This window comes from Schistocerca gregaria, chromosome 2, assembly GCF_023897955.1.
Source record: "Schistocerca gregaria isolate iqSchGreg1 chromosome 2, iqSchGreg1.2, whole genome shotgun sequence".
NCBI lineage: Eukaryota > Metazoa > Arthropoda > Insecta > Orthoptera > Acrididae > Schistocerca > Schistocerca gregaria.
The window spans coordinates 179,560,584-179,577,100 of NC_064921.1; the positions used below are offsets into that span (position 1 = coordinate 179,560,584).

Here is a 16,517-nt window from a genome sequence, read left to right on the forward strand (position 1 = left end):
GCTCGTCTCACCGTTCCTATTGGATTTTAGAACATGTATTGTGTTCGAACATTATGAATTACCTCGAGGGAAACACATGAAGTGCTGAGTGCTCAATGACAAGGGATTTCAGATCGATGCCGTATTCCTGGATTTCCGGAAGGCATTTGACACTGTACAACACAAGCGCCCCGTAGTAAAACTGCGTTTTTATGGAATATCGTCTCAGTTATGTGACTGGATTTGTGATTTCCTGTCAGAGAGGTCACAGTTCGTAGTAATTGACGGAAGTCATCGAGTAAAACAGAAGTGACTTCATGCGTTCCCAGAGGTAGTTTTATAGGCCCTTTGCTGTCCCTTATCTATATAACAATTTGGGAGACTATCTGAGCAGCAGTCTTTTGTTGTTTGCAGGTGACCCTGTCGTTTATCGACTAATAAAGTCACCAGAAGGTCAAAACAAACTGCAAAACGATTTATAGAAGATATCTGAATGGTGCGAAAAGTGGCAGTTGACCCTAAATAACGAAAAGTATGAGGCCATCCACATGAGTGCTAAAAGGAACTCGCTAAACTTCGGTTACAGGATATATCAGTCTAATCTAAAAGCCGTAAATTCAGCTAAATACCAAGGTATTACAATTACGAACAACTTAACTTCGAAGGAACACACAGAAAATGTTGTGGGGAAGGCTAACCAAAGACTCCGTTTTATTGGCAGGACACTTAGAAAATGTAACAGAACTACTAAGGAGACTGCCTACACTACGCTTGTCCGTCCTCTTTTAGAATACTGCTGCGCGGTGTGGGATCATTACCAGGTAGGACTGACGGAGCACATCGAAAAAGTTCAAAGAAAGGCAGCACGTTTTGTATTATCGCGACATATGGGAGATGTGGTGTCACTGCCAGACACCACACTTGCTAGGTGGTAGCCTTTAAATCGGCCGCGGTCCGGTAGTATACGTCGGACCCGCGTGTCGCCACTATCAGTGATTGCAGATCGAGCGCCGCCACACGGCAGGTCTGGAGAGACTTCCTAGCACCCGCCCCAGTTGTACAGCCGACTTTGCTAGCGATGGTTCACTGACTTCTACGCTCTCATTTGCCGAGACGATAGTTGGCATAGCCTTCAGCTACGTTATTTGCTACGACCTAGCAAGGCGCCATTATCAGTTACCACTGATATTGTGAATCATGTAATGTCACGAGCGACGTTCAACATTAATGGATTAAAGTTAAGTATTCCACCAGCTACGTCCAATGGATTAAAGTTAAGTATTCCACCAGCTACGTCCGTTTTTCTCAATTCTAATTCCCTTGTCATGTTCCAGACCTCACGCCAGCCTGCGTGAGCTGAGACGCGTGCATTTCGGCCTCCTTTAGAAAAACACGGTTGGCTCTCCTGCCAACCACAACAGGAGAGAGTGTCACAGAAATGATACAGGATCTGGGCTGGAAATCATTAAAAGAAATGCGTTTTTCGTTGGAACGGAATCATCTCACGAAATTCCAATCACCAACTTTCTCCTCCGAATGCGAAAATATTTTGTTGACACCGACCTACATAGGGCGTAACGATCACCACGACAAAATAAGGGAAGTCAGAGCACGTGCGGAAAGATATAGGTGTTCATTCTTTCCGCGCGCTATACGAGATTGACGTGACAGAGAATTGTGAAGGTGGTTCCATGAACCCTCTGCCAGGCAATAAAATGTGATTTGCAGAGTATCCACGTAGATGTAGATTGTCTTTCCTCAACGTTACCGGTCGGGTACGGTTAAGTGATGCATAGGGTCGTTGTAACGTTTATTTCTACCTTAAGAAGACAACGCCGATAGACCACGCCGATGATTGGAAGCTATGTGGTGTTGCGGCGGTGCTTCACTAGGAGAACCAAGACAGTGCGTTGGTTCCGTAGCTTCTTGGTCGAGTTTTCTGTCGTACTACAGGCCGGTAACGACTGTGAATTGTTAGCGTTGTTGAACTGTGTGGTTGTTGTGAGTTATTGCAAGGACTGACTCTGACAACAGCTGTGCTTGATGATCTTGTTGCTAAGCATGTTCACCGTAGTAAAGTGATAGAAACGACCCTTACGGAGTAGCTGCTACCACTCTAGAGGTTCTGCGTTTGATTATCGTTGTTTTGGTGTGGTAAGGCTGTTGTGGAATGTTGTAAGGATTGCCTTCGGCGGCAGTGTTAGTGGCAAAAATAATGTATGTAGCCCTCTGATTAAAGCTTTGTACTTGTAGGTCTGAAGATGACCACAGTAGTTGTCGAAACCGGTCACCGTACTAAATAAATTGTGATCAAGACTGTTTTTAATAGTAAATATTTGTAACATATTGATCACTGTTACTCCCATAATGTATTCAAAAGTAATTCATCTAAATCATCCTAAGGACAAACACACACATCCATGCCCAAGGGGGGACTCGAAGCTCCGCCGGGACCAGCCCCACAGTCCATGACCGTAGCGACTTACCTTGCAGGAGAGACCTTTTAATTGAAAGTCACAGCCTCGTATCAGCGAATAAATACGATGCTGCAGTTAAGAAGAACGCTGCAATGTTGCACCGTCCTCTTAACAGCACAGGCACAGCTACATCGTATTTAACCGTTATATGTATAGACGTGCACATGAAAACTCGTGTCGGACTGGGAGAAGAACCCGGGTTTCCCACGTATCCCGAACGGTCGCCCTAACGGTTAGGTTATCTGAGGACGCGCCCAGAACCGACCCAAAGTTACACATTTCGCACACCTATCTAATGCTTCTCGTAGGTTGTTAATTCCTTTATCAACATTTGTACATCTCGTGAAGCCCGGGTTCGAGTCCCATTCCAGCACAAACTTACATGTGTCACTTTATGTGGGCATTTACACCATACTCCACAAGCCACCTGACGGTGTGCGGCGGAGGGTACCTTCAGTACCTCTGTCGATTCTCCCTTCTATTCTAGTCTCGTATTATTCGTGGAAAGAAAGATTGTCGGTATGCTCTGTGTGGACTCTAATCTCTCTGATTTTATCCTCATGGTCTCTTCGCGAGATATACGGAGGAGGGAGCAATATACTGCTTGACTCCTCGGTGAAGGCATGTTCTCGAAACTTCAACAAAAGCCCGTAGCGAGCTACTGAGCGTCTTTCTTGCATAGTCTTCCACGGGAGTTTATCTATCATCTCCGTAACGCTTTCGCGATTACTAAATGATCCTGTAACGAAGCGCGCTGCTCTCCATTGGCTCTTCCCTCTCTCTTCCGTCAACCATATCTGGTACAGATCTCACACCGGTGAGCAGTGGGCGAACAAGTGTACTGTAACCTACTTCCTTTGTTTTCGAACTGCATTTCCTTAGGATTCTTCCAATGAATCTCAGTCTGGCATCTGCTCTACCGACGATTAACTCTATATGGTCATTCCATTTTAAATCACTCCTAATGCCTACTCCCAGCTAATTTATGGAATTAACTGCTTCCACTTGCTGACTTGCTATATTGTAGCTAAATGATAAAGGCCCGACTGTTTCAAAATAGTGTGTGAGTGCGATTTACCGTCGGTTTCGATTTCCTGCTAGGTGCGGTCCCACAGGCCGTCTTAGGGCCGCAATTGTGGTGAGCGACGCATGCGCTGTGTACGGTACAGTTGCCTACCTAAGATGACGATTTGCAGCTTTGGCATAAGTTTTCAACGAAAGAACTCCAGCAGCGTTCTCCTAAAGATGGCGCAGGGATGGATCGCGGAAACATAGAGTCATGTTGATTTTAGGGTCTGCGGTAAATCCAAGGAGCTATCAAGTATAAATATAACTAGTGCCTTAGCAGGGAGTTAACCGATTGCTACTAAGTTCTAAGTTCTCATCTGACTATGCCAGTTGCCGAAATGACGTTATCAATATGTATTAAGCGATCTAGAAAGTTTTATTCTGAAAATATCTTGTAAGGGTTGTGCATTTTAACTGCGTCATAATTGACTACGATAATTATTAGTAATGATTATCACTGTAAAACTCACAGAAACGCCATATTTGTTTAACACGTTCATGTGAAACAGTGGCAGAGTACAGTCTCTTTCTAGACAGTCTAACGCTATTCATCACACACACACACACACACACACACACACAAGCGCGCGCAGTTTAATTTTCCTCTGGAACAGTTGTAAACATTTTTCCGGGAATGAATTGAAAGACTCCCGAACTCCCAGTTGCGACCAAAGATTTTTGGAAGGTTTCGTTTGGTTATCAGCAGAGTGCCGGTATTGCATGTCCCACTCTATGCAAACTACTGGAGCATTTGGCTGAGAAGAACTGTAGCTCTTTAATGAACCGGATCCCAACTAGCCGGCTGCGCTCCTTTGAACAAACAAATGGAAAGGGACAATCAAATGGAAAACGAGACACATGGAGAAAGTAAGTAAACTGTTATTTCAAAAGAAATCGCAGTAACTATTAACACATCTATCCCAAACTTCCTGGCAGATTAAATCTGTGTGCCGAGCCGAGACTCGAAATCGGGACCTTTGCCTTTCGCGGGCAAGTGCTCTACCATCTGAACTACCTAAGCAGGACTCACGCCCCGTCCTCACAGCTTTACTTCTGCCAGTACCAAGTCTTCTACCTTCCAAACTTTGCAGAAGCTCTCCTACGAAACTTGCAGAACTAGCACTCCGGAAAGAAAGGATACTGAGGAGACATGGCTTAGCCACAGCCTGGGGGATGTGTCCAGAATGAGATTTTCACTCTGCAGCGGTAGCTGAGATGGTAGAGCACTTTCCCGCGAAAGGCAAAGGTCCCGAGTTCGAGTATCGGTCCGGCACACAGTTTTAATCTGCCAGGAAGTTTCATATCAGTGCACTCTCCGCTGCAGAGTGAAGAGCTCACATCTATCTCAGTGTGAGACATGACGGTCAGTGCCTTCATGGAAAAATGTTTACGGCTGTCTACGGGAACATGTTTCTACCCAGTCGGGCACCTCTCGTCCGAAGTAAATCGACTACCGCAAATGTCTTTTTCAGGGCTTTAAAAACCTAGAAATCGCATGGGGAGAGATCGGCAATATATGGAGGATGTGTCATGGGTTCTCAGCGAAGCTTCTTCACAGTAGTCGAAACAATCTTGGCAACATGTCGACCTGTCCATTTAGTCCGTGCGATTTCATATTTTTACGGGCCTCAAGCAAGATATTGAAGGTAATGGACTTGCTTCGGATGAAGTAGTGCACGTGTGGGTACAATCACAGTTGCGTACGGAACTGCAAACATTTTCCCATGAAGGTATTGATCGTCTTGTCACAACGTGAGGTAAATGTGTTAACAGTTACAATGAGTAATTTTGAAGTAATAAAGGCTACTTACTTTTCTCAGTACGTCTCGTTTTCATTTGACTTGTCCTTGTCTACATATTCGCTAAGGAAATTCCTCATGAAGAAACCATGACAGTTTAAGAAAAAAAGCAATGGTTGTAGTACAATGAAGAAGAAAAAATGCTTTTAATTATTCAGTCTTAAAGATGTCACTAGATCAGAAGGGAATTAAACATTCATTAACAAAAGTTTTTGATCAGTTAGCCAATAAGATAAAATGTTGTTGAACAGGCAATAAAGCAAGTTTTAAATTTAACTTGACGTTATTTCATTCCGTATTCATTTACAAGCTGGTAGCCTTTTAAAAAATTGGTTTCAAGAATAGTTGAATGAATACATCTGAAAAATTGTTGATTAATTTAGGACACTGTGCCATGTAGGAACTTGTAAATGGCCAGCATGGTGCAATTCACTGAAACTAGTGGTGTAAACATATTCCATAAAATAACTCATTCCATACCATTTCCACACGAATGTAAGTAATGAACTACTGCTTTGCAGAAAAGTTATAAGATAGTGTAAAAAACTAATGCTACACTGTTTCTTCATTTCTCAGCAACGATTGCCAGACAAACTGCATAAACTATACACGCACTATTTTTAATTCATAATATAACACGACACTTACTATCAGCTGACAAAAACAGTGGTGACGGTGTTTGGTTTCTGGAACTCAGTACAGCACTCGTCGCTGCCGCATCGCGGTCGCGGAGTGTGCCCGAGGAAGTGCCAGATAAGTTTTACAGTTTGACGATAATTTATGGATTTGTAGTTTTAGCTTGACGATGTCCACTATGGACAAACCGTAGATACGGTTATTCTGAAGAAGGTGGGGGTATCCCGACTGAAACCTAGGTAAATTCTAGGTAAACGGTGCAACTGAGGCTGCTCATTATTAAAGTTAAAATTAATAGATATTTTAAAATTGCTAGATAAAACACAAGTAATCTCTTGACTACATCCTCCCAAAACATCGAAAGCAAAGAGCTTGCAGTAGAAGGGATTTGTTTCACAGTATTGAAGATGATGACGTGTTCATAGTTCTTGAGACGTGCAATGTAGGACCCATATTTACCACACTTTTTTTGCTTCGAATGATCATTCTTATCATATACTTAAATACTGAGGATTTCTCCTGGGACATCGTGTGTGTGTGTGTGTGTGTGTGTGTGTGAGAGAGAGAGAGAGAGAGAGAGAGAGAGAGAGAGAGAGAGAGAGAGACCGAGACCGACCGTGACTGCAGCTGTACAGAATACGCTACTGCAAAAGGTAGACTGAATAGCTCTACAGCTAATATGGTGTTATACGAGTACATTAATAGCGACTGGACACTCCAGATGAGTGTAAAAGTGCTGACGACGCCATACACCAGCTCAGGTTAAACGTTTTGCTCAAGAGCTACTGACATTGCGGAGCATCATTTCGGACCGTATTATTAATTGCTAACCTACATTGAATACTAACGCGAATTCTTTACAGACAAATGGAAAAACAGGTAGAAGACGACCTCGGCGAAGATCTGTTTGGATTCCGCAGAAATATTGGGACACGTGAGGCTTACTGACCCTACGACTTATATTAGAAAATAGAGCAAGGAAAGGCAAACCTACGTTTCTAGCGTTTGTAGACTTAGAGAAAGCTTTTGACAATGTTGACTGGAATACACTCTTTCAAATTACAAAGGTGGCAGGGGTAAAATACAGGGAGCGAAAGGCTATTTACAATTTGTACAGAAAGCAGATGGCAGTTATAAGAGTCGAGGGGCATGAAAGGGAAGAAGCGGTTGCGAAGGGAGTGAGACAGGGTTGTAGCCTCTCCCCGATGTTATTCAATCTGCGTATTGAGCAAGCAGTAAAGGAAACAAAAGAAAAATTCGGAGTAAGTATTAAAATCCACGGAGAAGAAATAAAAACTTTGAGGTTCGCCGATGACATTGTAATTCTGTCAGAGACAGCAAAGGACTTGGAAGAGCAGTCGAATGGAACGGACAGTATATTGAAAGGAGAATATAACATGAACATCAACAAAAGCAAAACGAGGATAATGGAATGCAGTCGAATTATGTCGGGTGATGCTGAGGGAATTAGATTAGGAAATGAGACACTTAAAGTAGTAAAGGAGTTTTGCTATTTGGGGAGCAAAATAACTGATAATGGTCGAAGTAGAGTGGATATAAAATGTAGGCTTGCAATGGCAAGGAAACAGTTTCTGAAGACGAGAAATGTGTTAACATCGAGTATAAAATTGTCAGGAAGTCGTTTCTGAAAGTATTTGTATGGAGTGTAGCCATATATGGAATTGAGACGTGGACGATAAATAGTTTGGACAAGAAGAGAATAGAAGCTTTCGAAATGTGGTGCTACAGATGCTGAAGATTAGATGGGTAGGTCACATGACTAATGAGGAGGTACTGAATGGAATTGGGGAGAAGAGGAGTTTGTGGCACAACTTGTCAAGAAGAAGGGACTGGTTGGTAGGACATGTTCTGAGGCATCAAGGGATCACAAATTTAGCATTGGAGGGCAGCGTGGAGGGTAAAAATCGTAGAGGGAGACCAAGAGATGAATACACTAAGCAGATTCAGAATGATGTAGGTTGCAGTAAGTACTGGGAGTTGAAGAAGCTTGCACAGGATAGAGTAGCTTGGAGAGCTGCTTCAAACCAGTCTCAGGACTGAAGACAACAACAACAACAACAACGGCCTATACGGATTAATGTGTTACGTGCCCTGCAATGGACTAGCTGCAGGAATGGCGCAGTAAGCTGGCCGCTAACCTCCAAGTACTGATGATTAAGTCACCACGATTTGGAAAACTTCATAACGACTGGTCTGTTTCAGATTGCTGCCACTGTCAGCGACTCCTGAGTTGTGACACTGTACTTGCTTGAAGGAGTGTTGTGTTCCCTTTGTGAGCGGGTGATTAACTGTTTACTAATTCTAACTGAGTCGCGATCACAAATGCTTATCATAGTTTATAATACGTGTCTGCTACATATAGTGTTGTATTACAACAATGGTTGGTTGGATGGTTGGTTTGTGGGATTGAAGGGACCAGACTGCTAATGCTCAATGCTCTAAAGAAGCAGCACATTTTAAGATGAGCATCACTGTAATGAGGATTCACTAATCGACGTTACCCCTTTGCCTAGGTTTATACCACAGCAGCCAGTCTTGCACGCCTATGAGTTGCCACTACTGGAAGAGAAACAATAAAACGTTTCCCCTCTCAGATCCTGTAGCCCCACAGTGGCCGCCCTACTTACCCCTCTGCTGCTGCGGTAAGAGGCCAGCTTTACTTACAAGCGGAGGTCCCCAGCGGTAGCGGTGTTATCGACTTGTTAGAACTACCTACACGGTGATATACGTTACGGTCCCAAGTAACACACTGCAGCCATTCACCCTGGAGGGCCCTTGTTTGCTAGTAATTGACGAAAAAATTTGGAATTCTGTGTAACAGACAGTAGCATTAAAAAAGTTGCATTACACAGTCTGGTTGCTCTGTATAATGTATAGAACAACAGCTGCATATGCAGGAGGTTGTGGGTTCGAAACTCGACAGATGAACAGTTTGCTTTTATTTTTAAATCTTTATCGAAATTATTTCAATCATTATTTTTATTCAATAAATTGGTGTAACTGTAATTTTTTATTTCTATTCCTTTTTCACATCATTTTAATCACCGACTGAACCTTTTCATTTGTTTCATTTTTTCGTCATATAATTCTTTTTCCAAACGGAATTTTTGTGAATATGTATTTAATTACATTTTTCTATTGTGATATTAATTATTTCAAAATTCCAATCTATCAGTTAAAAACAAAAGACGAAATAATCTATTTGTATTTGAGTAATGGTGTATTTTTGTTACCAGATATCTAATTTTTTTTCACGGTAATTGTCATACAAACATTTAAAACATAACCTGAATAATTATCGCACTATGGACAAAGTAAAGTAGATGATAATTTAAATCAAAGACGCGTTTATAAGCAAAACGAACTTTTGGCAAAATAAGAAAGACACATAATAACGTAATAATGTGGATGAAAAAAACAGTGTGATGAAACAAAAGAAGTTAAATCGAAATTAATACATAATATTAATTAAAACTACATGAAAACAGATTTCGAGTAGAGAAACAATGATGGGAAGAAAATGAGAGCAAATGAAGAAGTTGGTATTATGATTAAAATTATGTGGCAAGGGAGTGGAATTAAAAGATTACATTGAAATCAGGTAACTGAATGAAAAAGATGAATAAGTCATTTTAATAAAGATTTTTAAATAAATTGTGCACCCAACGAGATTCGAACCCACAATCTCTTGCACGCAAAGGTGTCACTCTAACCATTATACCACACAACCAGACTAAACAACGCAACATTTTTAACACTATTACGTGTCACATGAAATGCCGACTTTTTTTTACGTCAATTAGTCGCAAACGAGTGCCAACCAGGGTGAATGTCTGCAGTATATGACACATGGGATCTTAACCGACATCACCGTACAGATAGTTTCAAAATGTCAATCGCACCGCTGCAGAATTCTCCTTGTTAACGCAAATCCGAAGTCAAAAACTTCAATTAAATTAAGCCCATATTAAAATAATAATGTCTAAGTACTTTTGTTTGTTACTGAGCAGGGTAACTGAGAAGCTGGTACTTTTTGCCTATGATACAAGAATAGCTATCACACCCAACAGACAAGTATTACCTGGTGAAATTGTAAACGATGTTTTTCAGAAAATCATTAAGTGGTTCTCTGCAAATGGACTCTCATTAAACTTTGACAAAACACAGTGTATACAGTTCCACACAGTAAATGGAATGACATCATTAATAAATATAGACTTCGATCAAAAATCGGTAGGTAAAGTAGAATATTAAAAATTTCTAGGTGTATACATTTATGAGGGGTTGAACTGGAAAAAACACACTGAGGATCTGCTGAAACGTTTGAGTTCAGCTGCTTATGCTATTAGGGTCATTGCAAATTTTGGAGATATACATATGAGCAAATTAGCTTACCACGTCTATTTTCATTCTCTGCTTTCGTATGGCATGATATTCAGGGATAACTCGTCATTGAGTAAAAGAGTATTCATTGCGCAAAAGCGTGTAATCAGAATAATTGCTGGAGCTCATCCAAGATCATCCTGCAGACACTTATTTAAAGAGCTAGAGATCTTCACTGTAGCCTCACAATATATATATATATATATATATATATATATATATATATATATATATATATATATTCTCTTATGAAATTTGTTATTAACAACCCGAACGAATTCAAAAGTAATAGCAGTGTACATGGCTACAGCACTAGGAGAAAGGATGATCTTCACTACTCAAGGTTAAATCTAACTTTGGCTCAGAAGGGGGTAAAATATGCTGCCACAAAAGTCTTTGGTCACTTACCTAGTAGCATCAAAAGTCTGACAGATAGCCATATAGCATTTAAAAGGAAATTTCTTAACGTCAACTCTTTGTACTCATTAGAAGAATTTTTGGATATAGTAAGTGAGTAATTTCCCCAACCCCCACAAAAAAATTAAGAATATTGAGTGTCATGTAATATTTTGTGTAATGTAACATCTTGTATAGACACCTTTTATTGACCTGACACGTTCCACATCATTACGAAGTGTCGTATTCATGATCTATGGAACAAGTACTAATCTAATCTAGCTCTTAACGTTAATTGACGTTTTGGGATTCGACTGCTAGCTGATAGATGTGTATTATTATAAAATACGGCTGATAACCGCGGTCAGCAGGGATACACGATTCGGGCCGCAGCTTGACGACCACTGCCATAGACTATTTACATTCTACGGAGGTTACTGACCTCGGTTGTACGACGGCAACAGAACACTCATGCGGTCGCGGCTGCCATCGACGCCATGCGGGCAGGTGCCACCTACCTGCCACCGGCGACAGCTTCCTCATGACGCACCACCGGCACTTCCACTAGAAACAGAAGGCCACACGTCACTCACTGTGCACAGGCAGCTGTCCTAATAAAACGGAACTGTAGTTCAGCTCCAATTATGGATCGATATCAACAGTTGGAGATCGATCGAAAGGCCATGTAGAGTTCTTGATGCGACGTTCAGTTGAGTCATATCTCATAAATTACGCAGTGTTATTCATAAGTACCTCCAGGGTCTCAGAATACGATTGCACGAAAACTACAAGACGTTCAGAAAACAGCCGCATATCCTTTGATAAAGCATAAGTTGTTTGACTCACGTTGCAGGTGCTCAGTATTGTTACCGTTCGTGACGCAGCAAACATCGATATGGTATTCAGACTCTTCACATATACGACCCAAAACATCATCGTTTATAACAGTGACCGCATTAATTATTCTTCCTAGCAACTCTTCCAAATTAGGTGACAGTGGAGGCAGGGATACACGATCCTTTACATAAACCCATAACAAAAAAAAAAAAATCACGTGTAATTGAGTCAGGTGACAGTGAGGGCTACTGAAGTAGAGGAGTTCGGCATTAAGATAGTCACAAATGTCTGAAAGAACCACCGTCTTATTGTAAAATGTAACCTCCACTTTCTTGTTGTAATTGTGGCATAAGGCGTTGCTGTAGCATGCCCAGGTGCACGAAACCAATCTTAGTTTTCACCGAAAGGAAAAATTTCTGGTAATGCATTGTAAATAGCAGCTACTTGAAGAAGATCTCAACAGAAGAGTTCGCCCATCCACCAATTTCCCCTTCCCCCCGCCATGAGGTTGAAGGGCTCGCAAGAAAAACTGCAGACGAAGAGGTCAAGACTGCTTTGAGGAAAATGAAGCCTGCGAAAGCCACGGTCCCAGATGACCTTCCAGCAGAGTTATGGTGTTCCCATCATTGGAAGGCAGCTGAATGGTTAACATAACTCTTCAATAAGATCAGTGACGAGGGACAAACACCAAGTGGTTGGCAACAGAGCAACACCGTGCCTATCTTCAAGAGGAAGCGAAATCCCGCTGAGTACACCAACAACCATCCAATTCGACTTCTCTGCCACGCCATGAAAATCTTTGAGCCTGTCTGGACCAATGGATACCATGAGATCACGCAGATTTACAAAAACCAAGCTGGATTTGTGAAGAACTGTGGCACAACTGATGCGATTCATGCTGCAAGACTCTTGGTCGAGAAACATCATGAGAAAGCCAAGCCGCTGCGTCTAACATTCCTTTGATGGGTGCCACAGAGTCTCATCTGGCTACCACTTCGACTGCATCATGTGCCAGAGCAGCTTTTAACTACTTTATGGGGATGCAAACTTTACGTCCATACAACCTCAGGAGTACCCAATGACTTGCCCATCACTGTCGGCGTCCTTCAAGGTTGTGCATTATCACCACTTCTGTTCACTCTCGTAATGGACACCGTGGCAGCTGATCTGCACTGACCATTACCATGCACCTTTATGCTGACGATGTGATACTGGCAGCAAAAAACAAGCTTTATGTGCAGAGCCAAAGTCATTAATGGAGTGACCGGTTGGCGAAACATGGTTTTGCGCCTTAATTTGAAGAAAACCGAGTACATGACATCAGACAGACATGAAATGGTAACCATCACGATTAATGGTGAAGATCTGACTCGTGTGAGTAAGTTTAAGTACCTTGGTTCCACGATCACTGTTGGCGGCCGACTCACGGAAGAGGTCAACACCAGAACTCAGGCAGCCTGAATGAAGTGGCGAACAACAACCGTGGTTACTTGCGACCGCAGGATGAAAGATAATTTCATATAAAAAATCCAGCCCACTGTCATCCGACCAGTCGCCTTGTATGGTTGTGAGTGCTGGGCGACCACAGTTAAGACAGAACGCCGCCTAAGTGTAATGGAAACGAAGGTAATGGAAACGAAGATGCTAAGGGGGACAGCGGGCCTCACTAAGTTATATCACGTTTCCAATGACAGCATTAAGAAACAGCTCGCTGTTGCACCGATCCAAGACAATATACGCGAGAGTCGTCTTCGATGGTTTGGGCATGTTTTACGGCCCGGTGATGACTCTATTGCCAAGGCGGGTTACACACTTCTTCGGCAGAAGACCCGAAGGACGACATAAGAAACGTTGGGCTGATGCGATTCATAAAAACCTTAATGCATGAACGTCCACCCAGATGCAGCCCGTGATACAGTGAAATTGAGAGAACGGACCTATGTAGCGGACCCCGCAGGAAGGAAAAGAAGAATCCATTGTAAATAGTGAGATAGCAGAAGCACATGAAGAACTTGAATAATGAAAATTTAAACCAATTGCTGTATTGTATTTAATCGTCGTTCATTCAAAACGTGCTACCAGTTTCGATGCGAAAACGCGTCGTCTTTAGGTCCCAAGGACAGTCTGCCATCAACTTACGAACCACATTGACGAAGACAAACGGAGTCTTCAAATGGAAGCAGTACAACCTTTTAAGCATGTTACGCCAGCATGTCTAAGCAAGTCGAGTGCACCGGAGCAAAAATAAACTACGAGGGTCGGTCAAAAAGTAATGCCTCCCATTTTTTTTCTACTTAAAAAAATTAAGTTAAGTGAAAAATTTGAATTTGGCGCCATTCCTCAAACCTTCTTCTGCAATCCACTGCAGTAGTAACTTTCTGTGTCAACAGGTGGCAGCACAGCAGAAGTTTGTAAGATGGCCGACATCGATGTTCGTTTGAGACAGCGTTGTGTGATTGAATTCTTGAATGCAGAAGGTGAAACGCCCATACGCATTCATGAAAGACTGAAGAAGGTGTATGGTGTTGTGACAGTGGATGTCAGCACTGTTAGACGATGGGTTCGTCGTTGTAAGGAAGCTGAAGGGCAAACACCGTTGACTGACGAAAAGCGGAGCGGCAGGCCGGTGAGTGCAGTGACTCCACACAACATTCAGCAAGTTGATGACATCATTCGTGGTGACCGTCGGGTGACTGCAGATGAAGTGTGTCGCATTATTTCTCTTAGTAAAGGCAGTGTGATCACGATTATTAAACAATTGGGGTACTCAAAAGTTTGTGCACAGTGGGTTCCAAGAATGTTAACCGATCAGAATAAAGAGGCAAGGAAAACAATAGCCTCCCAACACTTGCAGCGCTTCCGTTTGGAGGGAGATGAGTTTCTGAAAAAAATTGTGACCGGGGACGAATCAAAGAGGCAGTCAATGGAGTGGCGTCACACAAGCTCGCCGAGGAAGAAAAAATTCAAAACTGTGCGATCGGCAGGGAAAGTTATGGCAACAGTTTTCTGGGATACAGAGGGTGTGATTCTGGTTGATTTTTTGGAGCAGGGATGCACAATAAATTCTGTTCAATACGTCACAACCCTCAAAAAACTTAAAGCACGTCTTCAGCGAGTTCGCCCAACAAAATCAATGGCAGATGTTCTTCTTTTGCATGACAATGCAAGACCACACACCAGTCGTCACACCTCTGACGAGATTGTCAAAATTGGATGGGAAGTTTTGCCTCATCCCCCATACAGCCCTGACCTGGCACCATCAGACTTCCATCTGTTCGGGCCACTAAAAGAAGCTCATCGTGGGATTCATTTTGAAGATGAGGAGGCCGTCAAAACATCCGTGCGTCAATGGCTTAGGAAGCAGAGCTGTGATTTTTACCGTGCTGAGATACATGCCCTTGTTCAAAGATGGACCAAAACTGTAGAGATGGGCGGAGATTACATTGAAAAATGACAAAATGATCCTCAATGTTGTGGTTTTCAACCTATGTAATTGCATTTAAATTTCCTGACAATTAAACGTAGAAAAAAATAGGAGGCATTACTTTTTGACTGACCCTCGTAGATTCGGTAGCTTCCAATAACAAGCCCACAAATGGTCAGACGGCAGTTGTTCGCTGTGCTCGACTTACTTGGCTGCAGATGCTGACGTAACAAGCTTAATATGTTGTACTGCTGACATTCGTCCATGTATTTCGTAAGCTGAGAGCAGATTACGCTGGGGGCCTGATGATCACGCTTTCTTCGCATCGAAACTGGTAGCACGTCTTGAATAAACGACGACTGAATTACAATGAAACTGGTGACTTCAATTTTCATTATTCAGGTACAAAAAAAAAGCTTCGTAAACTTTTCAAGAGGACAGGATACGAAAGGCGCTAACTTTAGTTGAATCATGAATGCCTTCTACAATAGCGTATAGCTATTCTGAGTTATGAGTATTCAAATTTTGAGACACAAGCAACGTTGCTTCATCGCTGAAAACCAATTTATCTGAAAAATTATTTCGCTCCAGTTGCCGCTGAAGTCATTTCAAAAGTTAAAAAGCTCGTTATTCCGAGTAGTAGCGCATATGACAACTGCAGCCGATATTGTTTTACAGACACACATTTGAGCGGAATGCGCCAGACAGTTCTCTGCTCGCACATGTCATCGGTTTCTTTAGGCTCCTGGTGAATGATCCTCGCATACATTTCACTTTATCTGCTAGCAGTACCGCCCGGCCTGTTCTCTTCACACTGCATACGCAGGCAGCCTCACGGAATGTGTGGTGCCACCTTTGATTGTTTTGTCTGCTTGAACTTTCACCTCCAGCCGGAGTTGCCGGGCGGTTCGAGACGCTACAGTCCGGTCGCAAATTCGAATCCTGCCTCGGGCATGGATGTGTGATGTCCTTAGGATAGTTAGGTTTAAGTAGTTCTAAGTTCTAGAGGACTGATGACCTCAGTAGTTAAGTCCCATAGTGCTCAGAGCCATTTGAACCATTTTTTTAGAACTTTCACCTGATATTTGGTACGAAATTAGCACGGAAACGTCATAGTTCACACATATTTAGCGAATTCAAGAGGACAAACAGCACGCTTCGCTCCATTATACACGATATTTCGACATGTCAGCTCCCTAATAGTGGGTTCTGCAACCACACAACTGCAGGTATTGCGAATTAAAAGTTGGTGAGATGGTCTTTCCATTAACAAGTGTCATTTTTCTGTAAGTCTTAATTTTCTCGCCGTCTCTTCTGAAACGCCAGAAGATAAACTTACTTATGAATAACCCGATACAGACAAAATTCTGTTTACTCGATCGATGCACAGTCCAAAGACGTTAGTTAGTAATGTGTAAGACCATGTTTTGGTGTTATTACAACGTTCAATCTTTATGAAAAAATCTGCACCACCTTTGATATACAGGGTGAGTCACT

At 42.3% G+C, this 16,517-nt stretch overlaps 1 protein-coding gene across 3 annotated transcripts in view; it reads right to left on the reverse strand.

The window, feature by feature from the left end:
- The window catches only part of LOC126336640 (uncharacterized), a 1,144,005-nt gene that overhangs the window by 264,267 nt on the left and 863,221 nt on the right, over positions 1 to 16,517 (reverse strand). Inside the window, exon 2 of one of the 3 annotated variants that reach the window (XM_050000561.1) lies at positions 11,278 to 11,323. The exons of the other annotated variants lie outside the window; for them this stretch is intronic. Within the exon in view, the coding sequence (XP_049856518.1) occupies positions 11,278 to 11,323 (46 nt within the window). The remainder of the gene's footprint in view (positions 1 to 11,277; positions 11,324 to 16,517) is intronic. 3 annotated transcript variants of the gene reach the window in all.